This window comes from Nerophis lumbriciformis, linkage group LG08, assembly GCF_033978685.3.
Source record: "Nerophis lumbriciformis linkage group LG08, RoL_Nlum_v2.1, whole genome shotgun sequence".
NCBI classification, from domain to species: domain Eukaryota; kingdom Metazoa; phylum Chordata; class Actinopteri; order Syngnathiformes; family Syngnathidae; genus Nerophis; species Nerophis lumbriciformis.
The window spans coordinates 3167078-3194512 of record NC_084555.2 but is presented as its reverse complement, the minus strand read 5'-3'; the positions used below and the strand labels follow the sequence as shown (position 1 = coordinate 3194512).

General features: G+C 39.2%; 1 protein-coding gene across 1 annotated transcript in view; it reads left to right on the top strand.

Moving 5' to 3' along the window:
• Positions 1 to 251: 251 nt before the first annotated feature.
• Positions 252 to 27435, top strand: part of LOC133612033 (uncharacterized) — a 64476-nt gene continuing 37292 nt past the window's right edge. Inside the window, exons 1-13 of the mRNA XM_072913734.1 lie at positions 252 to 472; positions 4901 to 5074; positions 5143 to 5226; positions 5289 to 5393; positions 7891 to 8046; positions 13732 to 13875; positions 13944 to 14087; positions 18831 to 18974; positions 19078 to 19197; positions 21408 to 21527; positions 25309 to 25353; positions 25428 to 25475; positions 25543 to 25569. Of these exons, the coding sequence (XP_072769835.1) occupies positions 463 to 472; positions 4901 to 5074; positions 5143 to 5226; positions 5289 to 5393; positions 7891 to 8046; positions 13732 to 13875; positions 13944 to 14087; positions 18831 to 18974; positions 19078 to 19197; positions 21408 to 21527; positions 25309 to 25353; positions 25428 to 25475; positions 25543 to 25569 (1321 nt within the window). The 5' untranslated portion in view covers positions 252 to 462. The remainder of the gene's footprint in view (positions 473 to 4900; positions 5075 to 5142; positions 5227 to 5288; positions 5394 to 7890; positions 8047 to 13731; positions 13876 to 13943; positions 14088 to 18830; positions 18975 to 19077; positions 19198 to 21407; positions 21528 to 25308; positions 25354 to 25427; positions 25476 to 25542; positions 25570 to 27435) is intronic.

Here is a 27435-nt window from a genome sequence, read left to right as displayed (position 1 = left end):
CCTATAAAACGAATAATATACCACCCAATAAAAGCCTCATCCCAAATTTAAAAAACTAAATTTGACCACTAGGGGCACTCATTTCTCTCTCTGATAGATGATCCTTACGCTGAACACCCCCTCCTCCACCTCCTGAGCTCCAAAAAAGGTCACACACCTAAGAATAACCCGTCAGAGGATAAAGTTACCTCGACATGTTGCTGCGTGTTTTCATCCCGACCGTCTCTCTGACCACAGTGTGCGCCAAACAGCACCCTCACCTCAGCAATGCCGCCGCACTGGCACCTCCACATCCACCCGTAAACCTCGCTTCTTTAATTGACCTTTTTTTTTTTAACCAAGAAGAAGCGGTCAGTTATGGAATAATTCCCAAACGAGGACCGGTGGAAAATTAACTGCATTTCCTTTCGCTTTTTGGCCAAAATCAAAAGGATTCTGACTAAAATAACGGGGCGCTTGAACATGGCTGACGGTAGGATGAACTTTTGTTCAGGGTGCTTCCACAAAATAACTTTACAAGTGTTAAAAACTAATAAAACTGTGAAATAATGCAATACATGGCTTCAAAAATGATGATTATTATTATTAATCATCTTGAATCGGATCCTATTTATTTACATTTTCATACAGAAAACTCCAAAGGAGGATGCTATTTGTAATGGTAAAAGCAATAAAATGTGCTTGGATGGAATTCATCATATTTAGGAGTAAATAGATGTTGTATAACAATAAATAACAGTGTTTTGATGGGGCATGTCCTCCCGGGCCAATGTGTTGAAAGTACCCTGCTATAAATACATGCTATCATGTGTCAAGGCGGTCGTGAGCATTAGCAAAAGGCTTTGCGTCCACATGAGACTTAGCTCTGCTTTATTAACACGTGTTCTTCTATTTAATGACTAATTTTGAGGGATTGGTTAAAAGAAAAACATGAAATGCAGATAAATGATGGGAGTACAGGTAAAAGCCAGTAAATTAGAATATTTTGAAAAACTTGATTTATTTCAGTAATTGCATTCAAAAGGTGTAACTTGTACATTATATTTATTCATTGCACACAGACTGATGCATTCAAATGTTTATTTCATTTAATTTTGATGATTTGAAGTGGCAACAAATGAAAATCCAAAATTCCGTGTGTCACAAAATTAGAATATTACTTAAGGCTAATACAAAAAAGGGATTTTTAGAAATGTTGGCCAACTGAAAAGTATGAAAATGAAAAATATGAGCATGTACAATACTCAATACTTGGTTGGAGCTCCTTTTGCCTCAATTACTGCGTTAATGCGGCGTGGCATGGAGTCGATGAGTTTCTGGCACTGCTCAGGTGTTATGAGAGCCCAGGTTGCTCTGATAGTGGCCTTCAACTCTTCTGCGTTTTTGGGTCTGGCATTCTGCATCTTCCTTTTCACAATACCCCACATATTTTCTATGGGGCTATGGTCAGGGGAGTTGGCGGGCCAATTTAGAACAGAAATACTATGGTCCGTAAACCAGGCACGGGTAGATTTTGCGCTGTGTGCAGGCGCCAAGTCCTGTTGGAACTTGAAATCTCCATCTCCATAGAGCAGGTCAGCAGCAGGAAGCATGAAGTGCTCTAAAACTTGCTGGTAGACGACTGCGTTGACCCTGGATCTCAGGAAACAGAGTGGACCGACACCAGCAGATGACATGGCACCCCAAACCATCACCCAACCATGCAAATGTTGCATTTCCTTTGGAAATCGAGGTCCCAGAGTCTGGAGGAAGACAGGAGAGGCACAGGATCCACGTTGCCTGAAGTCTAGTGTAAAGTTTCCACCATCAGTGATGGTTTGGGGTGCCATGTCATCTGCTGGTGTCGGTCCACTCTGTTTCCTGAGATCCAAGGTCAACGCAGCCGTCTACCAGCAAGTTTTAGAGCACTTCATGCTTCCTGCTGCTGACCTGCTCTATGGAGATGGAGATTTCAAGTTCCAACAGGACTTGGCGCCTGCACACAGCGCAAAATCTACCCGTGCCTGGTTTACGGACCATGGTATTTCTGTTCTAAATTGGCCCGCCAACTCCCCTGACCTTAGCCCCATAGAAAATCTGTGGGGTATTGTGAAAAGGCAGATGCAGAATGCCAGACCCAAAAACGCAGAAGAGTTGAAGGCCACTATCAGAGCAACCTGGGCTCTCATAACACCTGAGCAGTGCCAGAAACTCATCGACTCCATGCCACGCCGCATTAACGCAGTAATTGAGGCAAAAGGAGCTCCAACCAAGTATTGAGTATTGTACATGCTCATATTTTTCATTTTCATACTTTTCAGTTGGCCAACATTTCTAAAAATCCCTTTTTTGTATTAGCCTTAAGTAATATTCTAATTTTGTGACACACGGAATTTTGGATTTTCATTTGTTGACACTTCAAATCATCAAAATTAAATGAAATAAACATTTGAATGCATCAGTCTGTGTGCAATGAATAAATATAATGTACAAGTTACACCTTTTGAATGCAATTACTGAAATAAATCAAGTTTTTCAAAATATTCTAATTTACTGGCTTTTACCTGTATTGACCCTTCAGGCCTCAAAGAGGCTCTCACAAAATTGTTGCGAAACAGCGACGACCAGTGGCTATTAGCGGTAGTGCAACTGAGCGAAGGTTTAAATGTTTTGGTCATTCTTTTGTCATTTAGATTAATTAAAAAACAATGCATGATAATGAAATGAAAACAAAAGGCTAAAGGAACATAAATACAGAACTACATTTAATAATTCAATTGAGTGAATTTATTAGCATTCATTTGAACGAATTAGAAATGAGACTAAACTGTTAATTAGTCCTATTTATATGCAAACTGTGTTATACTTATTTTTTTATTGTTTTTGTCCTGTACAGCTTCTCAGGCAAATCATATTTTGTTATACTTATTTGAAAAATAAGTAACACGGTTTCAATGATTTTTAAATTTATTAGGATTATTTTGAAAATCCCCTTCATCATTATCATCATATTTCAATTTAAATAATTTAAATTAAATATTTATTGTATATTAAAATAAAGTAGTGCGTTTAACAAAATAACTTCTTTTTTTTTTTTACTGTAGAATAATATTTATATATTTATAGTAAATATATTAGGATTCTTTTGAAAAATCCCCTTCATCATTATCATAATATTTCAATTTAAATAATCTAAATTAAATAATTATTGTATATTAAAATAAAGTAGTGCATTTAACAAAATAACGTTGTTTTTTTTACTGTGGAACAATATTTATATATTTATAGTAAATATAGAAAAAAGTGTGAATATGAGTGTGAATTGTTGTCTGTCTATCTGTGTTGGCCCTGCAATGAGGTGGCGACTTGTCCAGGGTGTACCCCGCCTTCCGCCCGATTGTAGCTGAGATAGGCTCCAGCGCCCCCCGCGACCCCAAAGGGAATAAGCGGTAGAAAATGGATGGATGGATGAACGAATTAGAAATGAGACTAAACTGTTAATTAGTCCTATTTATATGCAAACTGTGTTATACTTTTTTTTTTTTTCATTGTTTTTGTCCTGTACAGCTTCTCAGGCAAATCATATTTTGTTATACTTATTTGAAAAATAAGTAACACGGTTTCAATGATTTTAAATTTATTAGGATTATTTTGAAAATCCCCTTCATCATTATCATCATATTTCAATTTAAATAATTTAAATTAAATATTTATTGTATATTAAAATAAAGTAGTGCGTTTAACAAAATAACTTCTTTTTTTTTTTACTGTAGAACAATATTTATATATTTATAGTAAATATATTAGGATTCTTTTGAAAAATCCCCTTCATCATTATCATAATATTTCAATTTAAATAATCTAAATTAAATAATTATTGTATATTAAAATAAAGTAGTGCATTTAACAAAATAACGTAGTTTTTTTTACTGTGGAACAATATTTATATATTTATAGTAAATATAGAAAAAAGTGTGAATATGAGTGTGAATTGTTGTCTGTCTATCTGTGTTGGCCCTGCAATGAGGTGGCGACTTGTCCAGGGTGTACCCCGCCTTCCGCCCGATTGTAGCTGAGATAGGCTCCAGCGCCCCCCGCGACCCCAAAAGGAAATAAGCGGTAGAAAATGAATGGATGGACAGAAAAAAAGCCACATTTATTAACATTCATCTAAATAAATTAGAAATAAGACTAAAATCAACATGAATTCTTCCTATTTACATGCAAAATGATTTATACTTATTAAAAAAAAAAAAAAAGTGATATACTTTTAAAGGTTTTAAAATTATTATGACTATTTTGCCATTTATCTGCATAATTATCATTATATTTCACTTTTAATATTTAAAATTAAACTATTATTGCGTAATATAATAGCGTAGTGTATTTAAGAAAATAAAAAATAATGTTATTCTAGTACAATAATAATATATTTATAATATCATAGAAAAAACTAAATAAGCCAAAATATCTATCTGAAAATATTTGAATGGAAAGTAATAAAATTCCATAAAAATATTTGTTTTCACTTTTTGCTCAAAGATGCAGTGTTTGTATTTATTTCTCCTCATATTTCATTCATTTTAAGCATTATTATTATGGTGGAGCTAAGGATAATATTTGAATATTGTTTTTAATACTGTTGTGCAGCATTTTGGAAACATTTCTGTTGTGCTATACAAATAAAGTGAATTGGATTGATTATTTTTTTTAAATTTAGTATTAAAAGTGCCTTATAAATAAAGTTATTGTATAATGCTGACATAGTTATAGAGTAGTCAGATTAGTTTATTTAGGGGCAGCAGCTAGAAAAAAATACAGAAAAACATATTTTCCTTTGACGCTACTTCCATTGTGGTAAAACTAAGCCACGTCTTGTTTGTTTTTTTGTAAGATAATTGTTGTTTTTCCTACCATAAAGGGGCCAAAACCGCGTCCGGTGGCTCCACAGCTGGTTCTGTGAAATCCAAAGTGGGAGTGGTACTGAGCAAGCTGCGAGTGTCCGTGGAGCTGCTCATCGCCCTGGCTGCCTTCTTGTCCTGGCTGGTGGTGGGCGTGGTCATGTTTGACTTTGTGGAGTACAAGGCAGTACCTGGTGGGTGACACAACCACACATGACATCAATAACAATCGCAGTGCTGATGTCCAGCATGTGTGATGCAGACATTCAGCAGGTGGTGTCAGACCCGGTCCAAGCCGTGCATGATGCAGTGGAGGAGGTGTCCAGTCTGCTCAACAAGTTCCAAGGTGCCTAACCTCTTTTGTTGTGTTTTTTTTTAGCTATTGTTGACTTGTTATCGTCTCCACAGAATGTGCGCCTGACCTAAGTGACCCCATGTCTGCAGCCGCGTACGCGGTGGAGGAAATAGCGGAAGCAAAAGATGGATTTGTGCAATACTTGTCAGACGAAGAAGGTACAAACATTGATTGATTGATTGAAACTTGTATTAGGAGATTGGACAGTACAGTACATATTCCGTACAATTGACCACTAAATGGTAACACCCCAATAAGTTTTTCAACTTGTTTAAGTCGGGGTCCACGTTAATCAATTCATGGTACAAATATATACTATCAGCATAATACAGTCATCACACAAGTTAATCATCAGAGTATATACAGGTAAAAGCCAGTAAATTAGAATATTTTGAAAAACTTGATTTATTTCAGTAATTGCATTCAAAAGGTGTAACTTGTACATTATATTTATTCATTGCACACAGACTGATGCATTCAAATGTTTATTTCATTTAATTTTGATGATTTGAAGTGGCAACAAATGAAAATCCAAAATTCCGTGTGTCACAAAATTAGAATATTACTTAAGGCTAATACAAAAAAGGGATTTTTAGAAATGTTGGCCAACTGAAAAGTATGAAAATGAAAAATATGAGCATGTACAATACTCAATACTTGGTTGGAGCTCCTTTTGCCTCAATTACTGCGTTAATGCGGCGTGGCATGGAGTCGATGAGTTTCTGGCACTGCTCAGGTGTTATGAGAGCCCAGGTTGCTCTGATAGTGGCCTTCAACTCTTCTGCGTTTTTGGGTCTGGCATTCTGCATCTTCCTTTTCACAATACCCCACAGATTTTCTATGGGGCTAAGGTCAGGGGAGTTGGCGGGCCAATTTAGAACAGAAATACCATGGTCCGTAAACCAGGCACGGGTAGATTTTGCGCTGTGTGCAGGCGCCAAGTCCTGTTGGAACTTGAAATCTCCATCTCCATAGAGCAGGTCAGCAGCAGGAAGCATGAAGTGCTCTAAAACTTGCTGGTAGACGGCTGCGTTGACCCTGGATCTCAGGAAACAGAGTGGACCGACACCAGCAGATGACATGGCACCCCAAACCATCACCCAACCATGCAAATTTTGCATTTCCTTTGGAAATCGAGGTCCCAGAGTCTGGAGGAAGACAGGAGAGGCACAGGATCCACGTTGCCTGAAGTCTAGTGTAAAGTTTCCACCATCAGTGATGGTTTGGGGTGCCATGTCATCTGCTGGTGTCGGTCCACTCTGTTTCCTGAGATCCAGGGTCAACGCAGCCGTCTACCAGCAAGTTTTAGAGCACTTCATGCTTCCTGCTGCTGACCTGCTCTATGGAGATGGAGATTTCAAGTTCCAACAGGACTTGGCGCCTGCACACAGCGCAAAATCTACCCGTGCCTGGTTTACGGACCATGGTATTTCTGTTCTAAATTGGCCCGCCAACTCCCCTGACCTTAGCCCCATAGAAAATCTGTGGGGTATTGCGAAAAGGAAGATGCAGAATGCCAGACCCAAAAACACAGAAGAGTTGAAGGCCACTATCAGAGCAACCTGGGCTCTCATAACACCTGAGCAGTGCCAGAAACTCATCGACTCCATGCCACGCCGCATTAACGCAGTAATTGAGGCAAAAGGAGCTCCAACCAAGTATTGAGTATTGTACATGCTCATATTTTTCATTTTCATACTTTTCAGTTGGCCAACATTTCTAAAAATCCCTTTTTTGTATTAGCCTTAAGTAATATTCTAATTTTGTGACACACGGAATTTTGGATTTTCATTTGTTGCCACTTCAAATCATCAAAATTAAATGAAATAAACATTTGAATGCATCAGTCTGTGTGCAATGAATAAATATAATGTACAAGTTACACCTTTTGAATGCAATTACTGAAATAAATCAAGTTTTTCAAAAATATTCTAATTTACTGGCTTTTACCTGTACATTGCATTATTTACAATCCAGGGGGTGGAATGTGGAGGGGTTTAAAGGTTAGGTTGCTATCAGCATATTTCAGTCATCATACAAGTTTATCATCTGAGAAATGGACATTGAAACAGTGTAGGTCTGACTTGGTAGGATATGTACAGCGAGCAGTGAACATAGTGAGCTCAGAAAGTATATACATTTGATTATTTACAATCCGGGGAGGTGGGATGTGGTGAGGAGGAGGAGATTAGTCTAGGGTTGTAGTTGCCTGGAGGTGTTCTTTTAGTGCGGTTTTGAAGGAGGATAGAGATGCACTTCCTTTTACACCTGTTGGGAGTGCATTCCACATTGATGTGGCATAGAAGGAGAATGAGTTAAGACCTTTGTTAGATCGGAATCTGGGTTTAACGTGGTTAGTGGAGCTCCCCCTGGTGTTGTGGTTATGGCGGTCATTTACGTTATGGAAGTAGTTTGACATGTACTTCAGTATCAGGGAGGTGTAGCGGATTTTATAGACTAGGCTCAGTGCAAGTTGTTTTACTCTGTCCTCCACCCTGAGCCAGTCCACTTTGGAGAAGTGGGTAGGAGTGAGGTGTGATCTGGGGTGGAGGTCTAGAAGTAATCTGACTAGCTTGTTCTGGGATGTTTGGAGTCTTGATTTGCTTACATGGTTTCATTGTGAATATTTCACCTCATGTCTCTCCTAACGTCCAGGAAACTTCTACCTGAGCTATGTTGACCCGGTGGTCTTTGGCAGAAGACTTTTCCATTCAACCGACGACTGCGTGTGCGGCGTGACGGCGTCCATCAGGGACGCTCTGTGTGCCGCCGTGGACGCCGCGTCGGCCACTGTATCGTACTTAAAAACAGGTCGGTAAACTGCACCTTTCAAATGAACTCAAACCCTGACCTCAATGCAAGTGGATTGTAACGATTAAATTATATTATTTAATTTTTGGAGCTTGACCAAATTGAAAATGTTCTTTTTCGTCAGGTGTTCTGTAAAAAATTTATTTTTATTTATTTATTTATGCATTTATTTGACAGGGACAGTACAATGAAACATTGCTACCCACAGGTAACCGATGTCAAAGTACATAAGACTTATAGCCACAGGCTAATTTGCAACCCTTGTCCCTCCATCCATCCATCCATCTTCTTCCGCTTATCCGAGGTCGGGTCGCGGGGGCAGCAGCTTAAGCAGGGAAGCCCAGACTTCCCTCTCCCCAGCCACTTCGTCCAGCTTTTCCTGTGGGACCCCGAGGCGTTCCCAGGCCAGCCGGGAGACATAGTCTTCCCAACGTGTCCTGGGTCTTCCCCGCGGCCTCCTACCGGTGGGACGTGCCCTAAACACCTCCCTAGGGAGGCGTTCGGGTGGCATCCTGACCAGATGCCCGAGCCACCTCATCTGGCTCCTCTCAATGTGGAGGAGCAGCGGCTTTACTTTGAGCTCCTCCCGGATGGCAGAGCTTCTCACCCTATCTCTAAGGGAGAGCCCCGCCACCCGGCGGAGGAAACTCATTTCGGCCGCTTGTACCCGTGATCTTGTCCTTTCGGTCATAACCCAAAGCTCATGACCATAGGTGAGGATGGGAACGTAGATCGACCGGTAAATTGAGAGCTTTGCCTTCCGGCTCAACTCCTTCTTCACCACAACGGATCGATACAGCGTCCGCATTACTGAAGATGCCGCACCGATCCGCCTGTCGATCTCACGATCCACTCTTCCCCCACTCGTGAACAAGACTCCGAGGTACTTGAACTCCTCCACTTGGGGCAAGATCTCCTCCCCAACCCGGAGATGGCACTCCACCCTTTTCCGGGCGAGAACCATGGACTCGGACTTGGAGGTGCTGATTCTCATCCCAGTCGCTTCACACTCAGCTGCGAACCGATCCAGTGAGAGCTGAAGATCCTGGCCAGATGAAGCCATCAAGACCACATCATCTGCAAAAAGCAGAGACCTAATCCTGCAGCCACCAAACCAGATCCCCTCAACGCCTTGACTGCGCCTAGAAATTCTGTCCATAAAAGTTATGAACAGAATCGGTGACAAAGGGCAGCCTTGGCGGAGTCCAACCCTCACTGGAAACGTGTCCGACTTACTGCCGGCAATGCGGACCAAGCTCTGGCACTGAGCATACAGGGAGCGGACTGCCACAATCAGACAGTCCGATACCCCATACTCTCTGAGCACTCCCCACAGGACTTCCCGAGGGACACGGTCGAATGCCTTCTCCAAGTCCACAAAACACATGTAGACTGGTTGGGCAAACTCCCATGCACCCTCAAGGACCCTGCCGAGAGTATAGAGCTGGTCCACAGTTCCACGACCAGGACGAAAACCACACTGTTCCTCCTGAATCCGAGGTTCGACTATCCGGCGTAGCCTCCTCTCCAGTACACCTGAATAGACCTTACCGGGAAGGCTGAGGAGTGTGATCCCACGATAGTTAGAACACACCCTCCGGTTCCCCTTCTTAAAGAGAGGAACCACCACCCCGGTCTGCCAATCTAGAGGTACCGCCCCCGATGTCCACGCGATGCTGCAGAGTCTTGTCAACCAAGACAGCCCCACAGCATCCAGAGCCTTAAGGAACTCCGGGCGGATCTCATCTACCCCCGGGGCCTTGCCACCGAGGGGTAGTCCCTGGTTAGGCTTTTTACAAAAAGTGGAAAAAAGTGTAAAACACATACAAAAGGATTAAGACAAGTACCAAAATAAAAACACATTGAAAATAATTGGCCCCATTTGTCCATCCTACACCCAGTTCTAGGGCTCACACCTCTGATTTTCCTTAAGCTACTTTTTCAGTTTTGTGGAGAAAAGTTTAGAATAGCAGTCAGATTTGTTCACGCTATTGAATGACAAAAAGAGTGTCTAAATAGTTACATTTGTGAAAAGTAGTTATGTACATTTACAAACAAACAAACCAACTCATGGAACTATTGCCTCATGTTTTCTACACTCTGGAATACTACAGCCAATAATGGTATATATATGCCCCTTAAAGTCTTTAGGTCAGTGTTTTTCAACCTTTTTTGAGCCAAGGCACATTTTTTTCGATTGAAAATATCCAAGGGCACACCACTAGTAGAAATCATGAAAAAATTAAACTAAGTTGACAGTAAAAAGTCGTTGTCGCAATTGTTGGATATGAATTTAAACCATAACCAAGCATGCATCACTATAGCTCTTGTCTCAAAGTAGGTGTACTGTCACCACCTGTCACATCACGCCCTGACTTATTTGGAGTTTTTTTGTGTTTTTCCTGTATGTAGTGTTTTAGTTCTTGACTTGCGCTATTTTGGTGGATTTTCCTGTTTTGTCTGTAATTTCCTGTAGTAGTTTCATGTCTTCTTTTGAGTGCTATTCCCCGCACCTGCTTTGTTTTAGCGATCAAGAATATTTAAGTTGTTTTTATCCTTCTTTGTGGGGACATGGTTGATTGTCATGTCATGTTCGGATGTACTTTGTGGACGCCGTCTTTGCTCCACGGTAAGTCTTTGCTGTCGTCCAGCATTCTGTTTTTGTTGACCTTGTAGCCAGTTCAGCTTTAGTTTAGTTCCCTAAGCTTTAATGCCTTTTCTTAGAGGCACTCACTTTTTGTTTATTTTTGGTTTTAGCATTAGATACCTTTTTACCTGCACGCTGCCTACCACTGTTGTCTGCATATTGGGATCACGACAAACCATGTTCCCGACATCTCCAAAGCTATTAGCTACCGGCTGCCACCTACTGATTGTTACTCTACCGAGTTCTAGACAGTACAGACACTCAACAACGGCAAATTATTTGCAGACTATAATTACTGGTTTGCACAAAATATTTTTAACCCAAATAGGTGAAATTACATAAACTCCTACGGCACACCAGACTGTATCTCAGTGGTTGAAAACATTGATCTACGTGGCGTGTTTGTGTGCTATTTTTTTCTACCATATTCTATGATGTGTTATCAATTACATACTACTGTACTTGGATATTCTGCATGTTATCCCATACTTGCCAACCCTCCCGGATTTTACGGGAGACTCCCGAAATTCAGCGCCTCTCCCGAAAACCTACCGGGACAAATTTTCTCCCGAAAATCTCCCGAAATTCAGGCGGACCTGAGTGACATTTCGACAGCCTGTTTTCACGTCCGCTTTCCCACAATATAAACAGTGTGCCTGCCCAATCACGTTATAACTGTAGAATGATCGAGGGCGAGTTCTTGGTTTCTTATGAGGGTTTATTGTTAGGCAGTTTCATTAACGTCCTCCCAGCGCGGCAACAACACACAACAACAGCAGTCACGTTTTCGTCTACCGTAAAGCAGTTCGTCTGCCGTAAACAGCAATGTTGTGACACTCTTAAACAGGACAATACTGCCATCTACTGTACATGCATATGTGACAATAACATCTAGGGCTTTTAGAGAGTGCAGTGCACAACTGCGCACACAACAAGGAGACGAAGCAGAATGCATCATCAGAGAGGGTGTTCAGCATGGTTAGAAAAATAGTGACAGAGAATAGAACAAGGATGGACAATTCAACCCTTAACTCAACAATGAGTAGATGAGTGTTATGTGTGTGTATATGTGTGTAAATAAATGAACACTGAAATTCAAGTATTTCTCTTATTTATATTATATATATATATACAGGTAAAAGCCAGTAAATTAGAATATTTTGAAAAACTTGATTTATTTCAGTAATTGCATTCAAAAGGTGTAACTTGTACATTATATTTATTCATTGCACACAGACTGATGCATTCAAATGTTTATTTCATTTAATTTTGATGATTTGAAGTGGCAACAAATGAAAATCCAAAATTCCGTGTGTCACAAAATTAGAATATTACTTAAGGCTAATACAAAAAAGGGATTTTTAGAAATGTTGGCCAACTGAAAAGTATGAAAATGAAAAATATGAGCATGTACAATACTCAATACTTGGTTGGAGCTCCTTTTGCCTCAATTACTGCGTTAATGCGGCGTGGCATGGAGTCGATGAGTTTCTGGCACTGCTCAGGTGTTATGAGAGCCCAGGTTGCTCTGATAGTGGCCTTCAACTCTTCTGCGTTTTTGGGTCTGGCATTCTGCATCTTCCTTTTCACAATACCCCACAGATTTTCTATGGGGCTAAGGTCAGGGGAGTTGGCGGGCCAATTTAGAACAGAAATACCATGGTCCGTAAACCAGGCACGGGTAGATTTTGCGCTGTGTGCAGGCGCCAAGTCCTGTTGGAACTTGAAATCTCCATCTCCATAGAGCAGGTCAGCAGCAGGAAGCATGAAGTGCTCTAAAACTTGCTGGTAGACGGCTGCGTTGACCCTGGATCTCAGGAAACAGAGTGGACCGACACCAGCAGATGACATGGCACCCCAAACCATCACCAAACCATGCAAATTTTGCATTTCCTTTGGAAATCGAGGTCCCAGAGTCTGGAGGAAGACAGGAGAGGCACAGGATCCACGTTGCCTGAAGTCTAGTGTAAAGTTTCCACCATCAGTGATGGTTTGGGGTGCCATGTCATCCGCTGGTGTCGGTCCACTCTGTTTCCTGAGATCCAGGGTCAACGCAGCCGTCTACCAGCAAGTTTTAGAGCACTTCATGCTTCCTGCTGCTGACCTGCTCTATGGAGATGGAGATTTCAAGTTCCAACAGGACTTGGCGCCTGCACACAGCGCAAAATCTACCCGTGCCTGGTTTACGGACCATGGTATTTCTGTTCTAAATTGGCCCGCCAACTCCCCTGACCTTAGCCCCATAGAAAATCTGTGGGGTATTGTGAAAAGGAAGATGCAGAATGCCAGACCCAAAAACGCCGAAGAGTTGAAGGCCACTATCAGAGCAACCTGGGCTCTCATAACACCTGAGCAGTGCCAGAAACTCATCGACTCCATGCCACGCCGCATTAACGCAGTAATTGAGGCAAAAGGAGCTCCAACCAAGTATTGAGTATTGTACATGCTCATATTTTTCATTTTCATACTTTTCAGTTGGCCAACATTTCTAAAAATCCCTTTTTTGTATTAGCCTTAAGTAATATTCTAATTTTGTGACACACGGAATTTGGGATTTTCATTTGTTGCCACTTCAAATCATCAAAATTAAATGAAATAAACATTTGAATGCATCAGTCTGTGTGCAATGAATAAATATAATGTACAAGTTACACCTTTTGAATGCAATTACTGAAATAAATCAAGTTTTTCAAAATATTCTAATTTACTGGCTTTTACCTGTGTGTGTATATATATATATATATATATATATATATATATATATATATATATATATATATATATATATAAAACTAGAATTCACTGAAAGTCAAGTATTTCCTATATATATATATATATATATATATATATATATATATATATATGTATATGAAATACCTGACTTGGTGAATTCTAGCTGTAAATATACTCCTCCCCTCTTAACCACGCCCCCACCCCCCACCCCCCACCTCCCGAAATCGAAGGTCTCAAGGTTGGCAAGTATGTGTTATCCCTCCCACAGTATAAATGTGTCTTACTGTGTGGTGTGTTCCTGCCAGGAACAATGGACATGAGCTTCATGGATCCAGTGGCGTTAGGCCGAAGCGTCTTCTTCAGCATCAACGACTTCACGAGTGGTTGGATGTCCTCCATCCAGAAGTTCTTTTGCCGCATCTTGGACTCTTTTCTGGATCTCATTAAAGGTATTTTGACTACTGGAATGGATTAATAAAATTAATGACACCTTTAAAAAAAAACATGCTTCTTTTAGGAACTGTTGATCTCAGCGTTTTGGACCCTGTGGCGTTTGGTAGAAACGTCATCATGGCCACAAACGACACCATCACTAAAGTCTCCAGCAGCCTCCAGGAAGTGATGGATGCTGTTACAGACAGCGTTGGAAACATTGTCAAAGGTACATGCTGCTTATTCTTTAACTCATCCTGATTGGTTGATTGAAACTATTCCGTACAATTGACCACTAAATGGTAACACCCGAATACGTTTTTCATCTTATTCGGGCGGTATAGCTCGGTTGGTAGAGTGGCCGTGCCAGCAACTTGAGGGTTCCAGGTTCAATTCCCAATTCCGCCATCCTAGTCACTGCCGTTGTGTCCTTGGGCAAGACACTTTACCCACCTGCTCCCAGTGCCACCCACACTGCTTTAAATGGAACTTAGATATTGGCTTTCACTATGTAAAGCGCTTTGAGTCACTAGAGAAAAGCGCTATATAAATATAATTCACTTCACATCTTGTTTAAATTGGGGTCCACGTTAATCAATTCATGGTAAAAAGGGTTGGATAGCTTTCCCTGACCGGGAATCGAACCCGGGCTACGGCGGTGAAAGCGCCGAATCCTAGCCACTAGACCAGGGGTCGGCAACCCGCGGCTCTCTTTAGCGCCGCCCTAGTGGCTCTCTGGAGCTTTTTCAAAAAAATGTATGAAAAATGGAAAAAGATGAGGGGAAAAAAATCTATTTTTGTTTTAATATGGTTTCTGTAGGAGGACAAACATGACACAAATCTCCCCAATTGTTACAAAGCACACTGTTTATATTAAACATGCTTCACTGATTCGAGTATTTGGCGAGCGCCGTTTTGTCCTACTAATTTTGGCGGTCCTTGAACTCACCGTAGTTTGTTTACACGTATAACTTTCTCCGACTTTATAGGACGTGTTTTATGCCACTTCTTTTTCTGTCTCATCTTGTCCACCAAACTTTTAAGGTTGTGCATGAAAGGTGAGTTTTGTTGATGTTATTGACTTGTGTGGAGTGCTAATCAGACACATTTGGTCACTGCATGACTGCAAGCTAATCGATGCTAACAGGCTATTTAGGCTAGCTATATTGCATCATTATGCCTCATTTGTAGCTATATTTGAGGTCATCTCGTTTCCTTTAAGTCCTCTTAATTCCATGACACACTATCTGTATGTAGTATGTCTTTAAATTTTTTGCAGCTCCAGACAGATTTGTTTGAGTATTTTTGGTCCAATATGGCTCTTTCAACATTTTGGGTTGCCGACCCCTGCACTAGACCACCAGGGAGCTAAACACAACAACCTCACAACACTAATCCATTTTACCACTAAGTTCTACTTTAACGACTTAATATCTATATATATATTTTTTTAAACTTCTATTTATTTTTATTTAATTAATTTTAGCTTGGCCAGGTAAGTCTTTTTTTAAATTTACGGTGTTTTCCGGACTATAAGCCACTACTTTTTCCCAGGCTTTGAACCCTGCAATTTATACAAAAGGTGTGGCTAATCTATGGGTGTTTCTTTGCTAAAGGCTAAATTATGGAATGGATTAAGCAAAAAAATCTAACAATGTACACACATTTGTTTATAAGGTATATTTTATGCTGCCTTTTTTTTTTTTTTTTTTGCTGCAACTGTTACATATACTGTAATATTGTACATGGTAATTGGGATTTGTTATATATTGTATATATTATATACCAGAGGTGTGGACTCGAGTCACATGACTTGGACTCGAGTCAGACTCGAGTCATGAATTTGATGACTTTAGACTCGACTTGACAAAATGTAAAAAGACTTGCAACTCGACTTAGACTTTAACATCAATGACTTGTGACTTCACTTGGACTTGAGCCTTTTGAATTGACATGACTTGACATGACTTGCTACTTTCCCCAAAACCCAAAGATGAAAAAGTTATTCGGGAGCGCTCCGTATTTTTCATTGTGTACTTGTCTATCAGCGTTGCGTGTGTCAGCTGGTGTGGTCTCAGTACAACAGCCAATCAAATTAGATCTACTTTGTTTTCATCACACAGCATTCATCCAATCAAATTGCAGGACAACCAACGAAGAAGACATGTCCAAACCACACGCCAGTGAACAAAAAATGATACCTAAAATAATTTTGTTTGGGTATAAAAATTACGAGGTGGTCAACACAAAACGGTTTGCAGTATGCAACACATGCGGTTCGAAAATTACTGATGGAGAGGCAACAACTTCCAACTTCGTCCGGCATTTGAAGTTGCACAAAGAACGGTAAGTTTTGAATGTAAGATAACGTTTATTGGCTAAGTAACGTGACTTTTATTTGCTGTGTAGTTAAATCAGTGAGGCTGTAAACTCACTGCTAACGTTATAACGTTATTGCAAACACGGGAATCTGTTGCAGTTCACTACCTTATTCATACTTTTTGTTCAGTGATTTTTTTTAAGCAGGGTTACATTAGTCAATATATCACACGTAACGTTAGACGGCGCTCAGCAGCACCGCGTATTTTAGCCACCTACAAAAAGACAAAAATAGTAAAATAAAGGTCAGTTAAAATGTATACTATATTATGAATATGTGTACCGTTTTAGCTAGCTTTCTGACATACTGTTGGTTGTTTACCTCAGTGGTCCCCAACCACCGGGCCGCGGCCCGGTACTGGTCCGTGGATCGATTGGTATCGGGCCGCACAAGAAATACATTTTTTTTCTTTCTTTTTTTAATTAAATCAACATAAAAAACACAAGATACACTTACAAGTAGTGCACCAACCCAAAACAACTCTCTCCCCCCTTTTGTTCTGGGCATTGAACATGAAGACTCTTCCTTCACTGTTCCGAGTGGCCATGAGAGTCTTGGCAGTGCCTGCCTCCAGTGCTCCAGTGGAGCGAGTTTTCAGCCATGGTGGCATCATACTATGCCCCCATCGTGCACAAATGACTGACAGACTCTTGGCTAATTTGGTCTTTTGCAGATGCAATGCAGCATAAGGCCCTGACATATAAAAAGTACAACTTTTTTGTTATGTTCACGTATATGTCATGTTTTTTCAATGTTAACACTTTTGTACAAATAAGTACATTTGCACTTTATTTTTCAATGTGTTTGTTCTGTAAAGGAATGAGTTAATGTTTAAAATGACTGGTTAATAGTGCTATTATAAAGTGCAATGTCAGCACAATTTTCTTTCCTGCAATTTAAAATGCACTTGTTTTAATAAATAAATACAGCGTTTGAAAAGCATACACAATCTGTGTTAATATATTAGTCTGTGGTTAAAAGGACTTGAAAGGACTCGAAACTCAAAATGCAGGACTTAGGACTTGACTTGAGACTTTCCAGTCTTGACTTTGGACTTGACTCGGGGCTTGCCTGTCTTGACTCGGGACTTGACTCGGACTTGAGGGCAAAGACTTGAGACTTACTTGCGACTTGCAAAACAATGACTTGGTCCCACCTCTGTTATATACAAATGTAATATATCAGTATATATTCAGTATATATTATATACTGTATATACCTGTATAGTATGTAAATATTAAAACTGAAATCTAAGTAAGGTTAAATATCTCAAATAAGGGTGATATTTGCTTATTTTCTGTCTGATAAGATCATTCTTCTCTCTAAGCAGATTTTATGTTAGAGTGTTTTACTTGTTTTAAGTGTTTTGGTCCAAATGATCTCAGTAAGATATTACAGCTTGTTGCTGAGATTTAAAGACCTATATTGAGTAAAACATGCTTAAAACTAGAATATCAACTGATGCAAAGCTGTGTCATCAACACTCACAAGTATAAAACTACTTTTTTAAAGTAATAATTTCTTATTTCAAGCATGAAAAAAAAAATCATGACTTTGACACAATAAAGTTTGTCTAATGCAGCACCCTCCGCCACTCCGATAGGGACAAGCGGTAGAATAGCATATTTAATGAGTCGGATGTGACGTCATTGAAATGGTTGGGAAAATATGGTGCTCAGGTTTTTTTTTTTCTTTTTCATATTTTGTATTCTAGAAACAAACTTAGGTATCTAAAATAAATTGTCTTTATTCTTAACAAATTTCAGATTTTTCATTACATTTTTTGGCTTCCCCTTTTGCTTTACTTTGATCGGTTTGAGCAAAGCTCTGAGCTAGTTAAAGTTAAAGTTAAAGTTAAAGTTAAAGTACCACTGATGGTCACACACACAATAGATGTGGTGAAATTACCCTCTGCATTTGACCCATCCCCTTGTTCCACCCCCTGGGAGGTGAGGGGAGCAGTGAGCAGCAGCGGTGGCCGCACTCATGAATCTATAACTTCCTTTTTTTTTTTTTTTGTCTTTTTTGTGGATATAGTTTTTGGGTAATTTACTTATTTCATTTTAACATATTTCCATAATCTTGGGTAACACATTTAACCAATCCAATAATGTATTTTTCTTTTTTTTAAACAAGTTTATTAATTTGAGTAGCGCATTGAGCATTTCTATAATGTTCTTAATGTATTTATTTATTTTGTGAAGCCTCTAGCTCAGAAAGCTAATCTACTTGCAATTTTGTTTTTACATGTTTTGACCGTTTTGTTTTTTTAATCTTAACTGAAATTTTAGTTTATTATTCTTCTTCGGTCAATGATCAAAATTAATGCAAATAAATAACATTTTGAAATTTGAAGTCAATATATTCTAAAAAAAAAAAAAAAATGTTGAAGGCTTTAGTGTATATAAAAGATGTTATACAAATAAAGTTGGATTTATTTAAATAAATAATAATAAATATTTATTTATATTTATATTTCCACCAAAAAATGAAAACAGGCTCCTCAACTGTTGCTAAATAATATGAGCTAAATACCATAACTTTACAGTGCTATTCAACTTGTTGGTGCTATCATTTGTGGACTTTCCTCAGGAACTACGGACTTGAGCTTCATTAACCCGGTGGTGATTGGCAGAAATGTCTTCAGTGTCTTTAACAAGCTTGTGAGTGGAACATTCGCACATCTCCAGGATGTGTTGTGTTCCACTGCGGACGTGACGCTGGACGCCATTAAAGGTACGCATTTATTGTTACCAGTAGACATACAAGTAAGCTGTACTGTAAGCTGAAAGTATTGGGACTATTAGCCGCTAATCGCTTTTGACCTGTCGTCCATCAGACATCCAGGAAAAAGTCGCATTCAGCCCCTCTGCGGCGCTAAAGAGGACCGTGGAAATTGTCGTAGAGCAGTACCACATGCTGGTGGACGCCATTGCTGCCTTGCTAATAGGCGAACAAGGTTGGTAACCTTCACGCACACACACATTCTTGTATTTCTTACCTTCTTGAGACCTCTGAAAAATGCCTACCTCTTTAGGACCACCCTTTATAGATATATAACAACAATAATAATATATACATACTATGCAAATATAAAAAAGCTTCTTGTGAAAAATGAGTTGGAATTTCACAAGAAAAAGGTCACAATTTCACAAGAAAAACTTAGAATTTTGGCAGTATTATAATAGAAGTCGTGATTTTACTCAACGCAAGTCAAAATGTTACAAGTGCAATTTTATGATGAAAGTTGGAATTTTACTCAATAACAGTCGCAATTTTTGAAGAAAAGCTCAAAAGTTTGGCAATTTTATGAAAAGAGTCGTAATTTTACTCGACAAATGTCACATTTTACAAAAAAATTGGCAATATTGTGATAAAAGTCAGGATTCTATATGACAAATGTCACCATTTTACATGAAAAAGTAAAAATTTTACATGAAAAAGTCATAATTTTACATGAAAATATTGCAATATTACAGAAACAGAAAGAATGTGAGAAATTGTGCCCAATTTTAAAAGAAAAAAGTCGACACTTTGTGAGAAAAAGACTGTTTTTAGTTCATGTATTATTATTTTTTTTTTGTAATTGTTTTTTAATCTTCATTATTTACTTCAAGTTATTACAGTATGTCTTTATATACATAATTTTTTTTTTTTTAACTTAATTTTGGCAAAAGGGGGCGCTTTTCAATTTCTTTCACACACTTACAAATGTTGGCCTGTCAATGTTTACTTTTGTATGCACATTAAATCATCAAAAAATCATGACTTTGGAGCAATGTTCACAGACTATAGTATTTGGCTCTCTATTAGATGCAATGGTTTTCTGTATTGGGACCATGATTTATGTCCTAACTTGTTCACCGGTCCTCATATGGAAGGTACATTTCCTTGTTGATGTCTCAAGAAGGGTAGCAATACAAGAACACACGCACGCACACACACACACATACACACACACACACACACACTCTTGTATTTGTTACCTTCTTGAGACCTCCGAAAAATGCCGACCTCTTTAGGACCACCCTTTCTACATATATAAAGATTTGTATTTACAACATTAATAATATATACATACTATGCAAATATAAAAAAGCTTGTTGTGAAAAATGAGTTGGAATTTCACAAGAAAAAGGTCACTATTTCACAAGAAAATTTTTGGCAGTATTATAATAAGTCGTAATTTTATTCAGCTCAAGTCAAAATGTTACACGAAAAACTGAACATTTGTGCAATATTATGATAAAAGTTGGAATTTTACTCAATAACAGTGGCAATTTTAGAAGAAAAGCTGAAAATGTTGGCAATTTTATGAAAAAAGTTGTAATTTTACTCGACAAACATCACAATTTTATAAGAAAACTGTAAAATGTTGGCAATACTATAATAATTGTAATTTCACTTGGCAAAATTATGACAAAAATCACAATTTTACAAAAAAATTGGCAATATTGTGATAAAAGTCAGGATTCCATATGACAAATGTCACCAGTTTGCATTAAAAAGTAATACTTTTACATGAAAAAGTAATACTTTTACATGAAAAAGTAATACTTTTACATGAAAAAGTAATAATTTTACATGAAAAAGTAATACTTTTACGAGAAAATATTGCAATATTACAGAAACAGAAAGAATATGAGAAATTGTTCCCAATTTTATAAGAAAAAATGTTGACACTGTGAGAAAAAGACTGCTTTTAGTTAATTTATTTATGTTTCCATGTTTTGTTTGTAATTGTTTTTTAATCTTTATTATTTACTTCAAGTTATTACAGTATGTCTCTATATACATAATTATTTTGTGTTTTTTATACATTTTGGCCAAAGTGAGCACATTTCAATTTCTTACACACACTTGTTATTTCATATGTTGACCGACACAAAGTCAATTTGAAAAATCCCTCCTTTTTGGGACCACCCTAATTTTGTTTGATTTCACCACCAGGGGTGCAAATGAGACATTCTCTATTAGATGCGATGCTTTTCCGTATTGGGACCATGATTTATGTCCTAACTTGTTCACTGGTCCTTATATGGAAGGTACTTTTCCTTGTTGATGTCTCAAGAAGGGTAGAAATACAAGAACACACACACACACACACACACACACACACGCCTCTGGACTAGAATGCTGTGACTGTGTTCATGTGTTGTTTTTTGACAGGAATCTTGCCCGATGTGACCTTCAACCCGATGAAAGTGATGGAAGATGCCATGTTGGTGCTGACGGAAAAGAAGGACGTGTTAGTGGCGTATTTGTCCAGCATGATTGTGGCGGATCAAGGTAGGCAAGTGTGGCTGGGCCGTGTGTACGTTAGTAAAGGGTACCGGGTTGAAAGTTTGGGCTTTTAGCTTGGCAGCGAGCACAGTCAAACCCGGGTTTGAAATGATGAAAAATGCTCAATGACTTATGGAGTTGTGAATACATTTTTGATTGATGTTTTCCCATTAATCTTGAAAAACATTTTTACACACGCGCTTGTAAGTTCCCTTAAGGCGGGGGGTCAGCAACCCGCCGCTCTAGAGCCACATGCGGCTCTTGAGCGGAAACCCTGGTGACTCCATGGAGCTTTTTCAAAAATGTATGGAAATGTAAATGAAATGAAAAATGGGGTGAAAAATATATTTTTCGTTGTGATAATAACCTTTCTAATTGTTAGAAAGCCCACTGTTTAATATGTTTGTGTTTATGCTTCACTGTTGAGAGTATTTGGCGAGCGCCGTTTTGTCCTACTAATTTCAGCGGCCCTTGAACGCACCGTTGTGTGGACTGTGACACAACAGTTTGTTGACATGTACAACTTTCACAGAAAGACGTGTTTCATGCCACTCCTTCTTTGTCTCATTTTGTCCACCAAACGTTTTATACTGTGCGTGAATGCACAAAGGTGAGCTTTGTTGCTGTTATTGACTTGCTATTTGGTCACTGCATGACTGCAAGCTAATCGATGCTAACATGCTATTTAGGCTAGCTGTGTGTACATATTGCATCAATATGCCTCATTTGTAGGTATATTTGAGCTCATTTAATTTCCTTTGTCTCATGACACATTATTTGGCTGCATTTCTGATAGTTGTTAGTGTGCCATGTTGTTCCAGACCACAGCAAACGTTAGCCAGCTTGCAAAGATTGTAATAAATCCATTAGAAGAAGACAGCCTGACGTTTCCTTTAACTTAGACACACACACACATCTATACCTTTGGCCATTCTAAGACAGTCATTTCCAGGAGTTCTCTCACCCTCTGAGAAGTTTTACCAATGTTTTCCAATGTTGTAAAAATGTGTAGAATAAATATATTTCAACATTTCTGTCAACGAAGATTTGCGTCAGCCTGGGACACATAGTCATTTTGATAGTAGGCTAATATAGCTTTATAGGCTAATATAGGATACTGCAATACAAAATAGTCTCTCTCTTTTTGATGAAATAACATTAGAGGAACTATTACAGCGTGTAAGTGGGATAAAACAAACAACATGTTTACTTGACCCACTTCCTGGGAAACTTATCAAGGAGCTTTTTGTATTATTAGGTCCATCAGTGCTAAATATTATAAACTTATCACTTTCCTCTGGCACTGTTCCCCTAGCATTCAAGAAAGCGGTTATTCATCCTCTGCTCAAAAGACCTAACCTCGATCCTGACCTCATGGTAAACTACCGACCGGTGTCCCACCTTCCCTTTATTTCGAAAATCCTCGAAAAAATTGTCGCACAGCAGCTAAATGAACACTTAGTGTCTAACAATCTCTGTGAACCTTTTCAATCCGGTTTCAGGGCAAATCACTCTACGGAGACAGCCCTCGCAAAAATGACTAATGATCTACTGCTAACGATGGATTCTGATGCGTCATCTATGTTGCTGCTTCTTGATCTTAGCGCTGCTTTCGATACCGTCGATCATAATATTTTATTAGAGCGTATCAAAACACGTATTGGTATGTCAGACTTAGCTTTGTCGTGGTTTAACTCTTATCTTACTGACAGGATGCAATGCGTCTCCCATAATAATGTGACCTCGGACTATGTTAAGGTAACGTGCGGAGTTCCTCAGGGTTCGGTTCTTGGCCCTGCACTCTTTAGTATTTACATGCTGCCGCTAGGCGACATCATACGCAAATACGGTGTTAGCTTTCATTGTTATGCTGATGACACCCAACTCTACATGCCCCTAAAGCTGACCAACACGCCGGATTGTAGTCAGCTGGAGGCGTGTCTTAATGAAATTAAACAATGGATGTCCGCTAACTTCTTGCAACTCAACGCCAAGAAAACGGAAATGCTGATTATCGGTCCTGCTAAACACCGACATTTATTTAATAATACCACCTTGACATTTGACAACCAAACAATTACACAAGGCGAATCAGTAAAGAATCTGGGTATTATCTTCGACCCAACTCTCTCGTTTGAGTCACACATTAAGAGTGTTACTAAAACGGCCTTCTTTCATCTCCGTAATATCGCTAAAATTCGTTCTATTTTATCCACTAGCGACGCTGAGATCATTATTCATGCGTTCGTTACGTCTCGTCTCGACTACTGTAACGTATTATTTTCGGGTCTCCCTATGTCTAGCATTAAAAAATTACAGTTGGTACAAAATGCGGCTGCTAGACTTTTGACAAGAACAAGAAAGTTTGATCATATTACGCCTATACTGGCTCACCTGCACTGGCTTCCTGTGCACTTAAGAAGTGACTTTAAGGTTTTACTACTTACGTATAAAATACTACACGGTCTAGCTCCGTCCTATCTTGTCGATTGCATTGTACCATATGTCCCGGCAAGAAATCTGCGTTCAAAGAACTCCGGCTTATTAGTGATTCCCAGAGCCCAAAAAAAGTCTGCGGGCTGTAGAGCGTTTTCTATTCGGGCTCCAGTACTATGGAATGCCCTCCCGGTAACAATTAGAGATGCTACCTCAGTAGAAGCATTTAAGTCCCATCTTAAAACTCATTTGTATACTCTAGCCTTTAAATAGCCCCCCTGTTAGACCAGTTGATCTGCCGTTTCTTTTCTTTTCTCCTCTGCTCCCCTTTTCCTTGAGGGGGGGGGGCACAGGTCCGGTGGCCATGGATGAAGTGCTGGCTGTCCAGAGTCGGGACCCGGGGTGGACCGCTCGCCTGTGCATCGGTTGGGAACATCTCTACGCTGCTGACCCGTCTCCGCTCGGGATGGTGTCCTGCTGGCCCCACTATGGACTGGACTCTTACTATTATGTTGGATCCACTATGGACTGGACTCTCACAATATTATGTCAGACCCACTCGACATCCATTGCTTTCGGTCTCCCCTAGAGGGGGGGGGGTTACCCACATATGCGGTCCTCTCCAAGGTTTCTCATAGTCATTCACATCGACGTCCCACTGGGGTGAGTTTTTCCTTGCCCGTATGTGGGCTTTGTACCGAGGATGTCGTTGTGGCTTGTGCAGCCCTTTGAGACACTTGTGATTTAGGGCTATATAAATAAAGATTGATTGATTGATTGATAGCTATTTAGCCACTTCCATCATGTGTTGCCATCATTTTAACACTTATATAAGTCTTTTAATTTTTTCCGGCTCCAGACAGATTATTTTTTGGGTATTTTTGGTCCAATATGGCTCTTTCAACATTTTGGGTTGCCGACCCCCGCCTTAAGATGTGTACTAAATTTGGTGGTGATTTGGCAAAACTCCCGTAAGTTACCGTTCTGTAGAAACCATGGAGCTTTGTGAAACATTTGGAGTCAATCTGATTTATGGGGTTTAATAACAGCGCCAGCAAGTGAGAGATTCACAGAACAGGCAAACAGTTGTTGGGGTGCATGTTTTGGCAAATGTTTGATTTTTCAACATGTTTCCCCAGTTATATTGTCCGTAAAGAGTCTGTAAACAAGGATTCAATAAGTCGCCGCATTATCTCTGATTGGTTGACTGCTATCGTGCCTCTGATCAGGGCATCCATCCATCCGAGGGTGGCTAGAGCCTATCCCAGCTGCATCTGATCAGTGCAGGTGTATCTAATGTAATGTGACTATATAATAACTAAAAAACAAAATCTTTTTTTCTTCTTTTTAGGAGAATCTGTTGCTTCACCGGCTGTCAGCGTCATTCCTGAAAAAGGTGGGTTTTTTGGTTGGTTTTTTTACACTTCTAAATAAAACGTATCTTTGGTCTAATACAAATATTTTCTTTAGTTGAAAGTGTGGCATCCCACTCTGAGAGACATATGGTCAGGCGCAAAGGTAAGGCTGGATTTTGTTTTATAAATGTGTGTGTAATCGTGCTCATTTTTCCGTGTGCAAATTGCAGGTGAATTTCTGCCACCATATGTAAAAGGTAAGATAGTTCCATGTGGTTCATCAACACAAACCGTTTCTACAGTGGAACCTCCAAAGTAGAACACGATTGATTGATTGATTGATTGAAACTTTTATTAGTAGATTGCACAGTACAGTACATATTCCGTACAATTGACCACTAAATGGTAACACCCCAATAAGTTTTTCAACTTGATTAAGTCGGGGTCCACGTTAATCAATTCATGGTAATCGATCATGCTGCTTGACTTCTATCTTGTTATAATTCCCAAAGAAAATACTTAAAAGTTCATTCATTCCACAGACAACATCATATAAACTGCAGTGTTATTTTTGAGGTTAGGGTTTAGTAATTGTTAGGGTTCTGTCTAGGGTTGAGTTCGGGGTTTTGGCTCGGTGAGGTTGGTGTTAGGGTTTTGGCTTGGTACGGTTGAGGTTAGGATTCGGGTTAAAGTCAGTGTATTGGTTTGGGTTTTGGGTAGCTGAGATTGGTGTTAGGGTTTTGGCTAGGCTCAGGATTAGGGTGTTAATATTGGGGGTTTGGCTTGGTAGGGTTGGAGTTAAGGTTTTGGCTACAGTTGAGTTTGGGGTTTTGGCTCCGTAGGGTTGACGTCTGATTTATGGCTTTCAGGTAAAGTCAGGGTGTTGTTTGTGTTTTGTTTTGGCTAGGATTGGAGTTAAAAGTTTTGGCTTAGTGAGGTTGTTTGTGAGTTATGGATGGGGGTTTGATTCAGATGATTTCTGGGAAAAAAATCATGATGTGGTCAATGTGGTCTTGAAGGGTCATTTAATAGCCTAAATACAAAAAAGACACAATAATAGCTGACAACAACAAAGTTAAAAATACTATTTAGGATTTTGGACAGTTTACAATGACTTTTGAATGGTTTTTTGTCTGGGGAAAGTGAAGCTCTCCACCTAGAGCTACGGTGCAAAGAAGCCCATTTAGATTTTGTCCAAGAATAGGTCAGTTCTGCATCAGTTTTTTCATGAAACATAACATTTAATGTTTGAAAAATATATAATGACCTTTATACTCTGCTGCACCAGAATCAGCAGTGGCTGCTTCATCTGAGTTTGACCCCACAACAAACACTCAATCCCAGCAGCCCAATGATACCTTTGATGGGGAGTGATTGATGCCACTGCTTGGCTGTCTTGGTTTATGAGTGAACTGCTTTACCACTTGCAGTGACTAAGACATCAATCAACACCTTCGCTATTTCAATTATAGAATAGCAAATTAGCAAAATATATGCTTCATTTTTTCTAACTTCATTTAAACTTTAATTGAGATTAGATGAGGCTTGTTGTTGTTGTTTTTTTTAATCTTTTTTTCATAACATATTCCATGCACTCATACTTGCACATTTAAAGCAAATGCTACATATTTACCTGTGGATTATCTTGAGCCAGGCCACTTTGTTTTTGTGCATACCAGTGCTTGATTGTTATATACAATAAAATACACACTATACAAATTTGTTGAGTGGTTAACTGAACATGTATTTGCAATCAGGTGTGTAATAACATGTTGCAAATCAGTGAAAATAAAAGACAACTAATAATACATAATAATACTCAATAAATTGGGTGTATTACACCAGGCACCGTCAAGAAAACTGAATAACAAGAACATTGAAGGTGGCAATTATTGAGGGAGAAGGGCCCACACCGATATTCTTTCAGGGGGCCCAGAATTCCTAGTAATGGCCCTGGGTACAGCCTTTGAGAACATTTGACTTTGGAGGTTCACACACACATTTTTTTGTAACAAGTACTAATCTTTACTTGCGTTGTGTGACATGCTGCACAGACTGCAGATGAACGTGATCTAACCTAAAGCTGATATGAAAGAAATCTGCAAGGCCCATATAACAAGAAT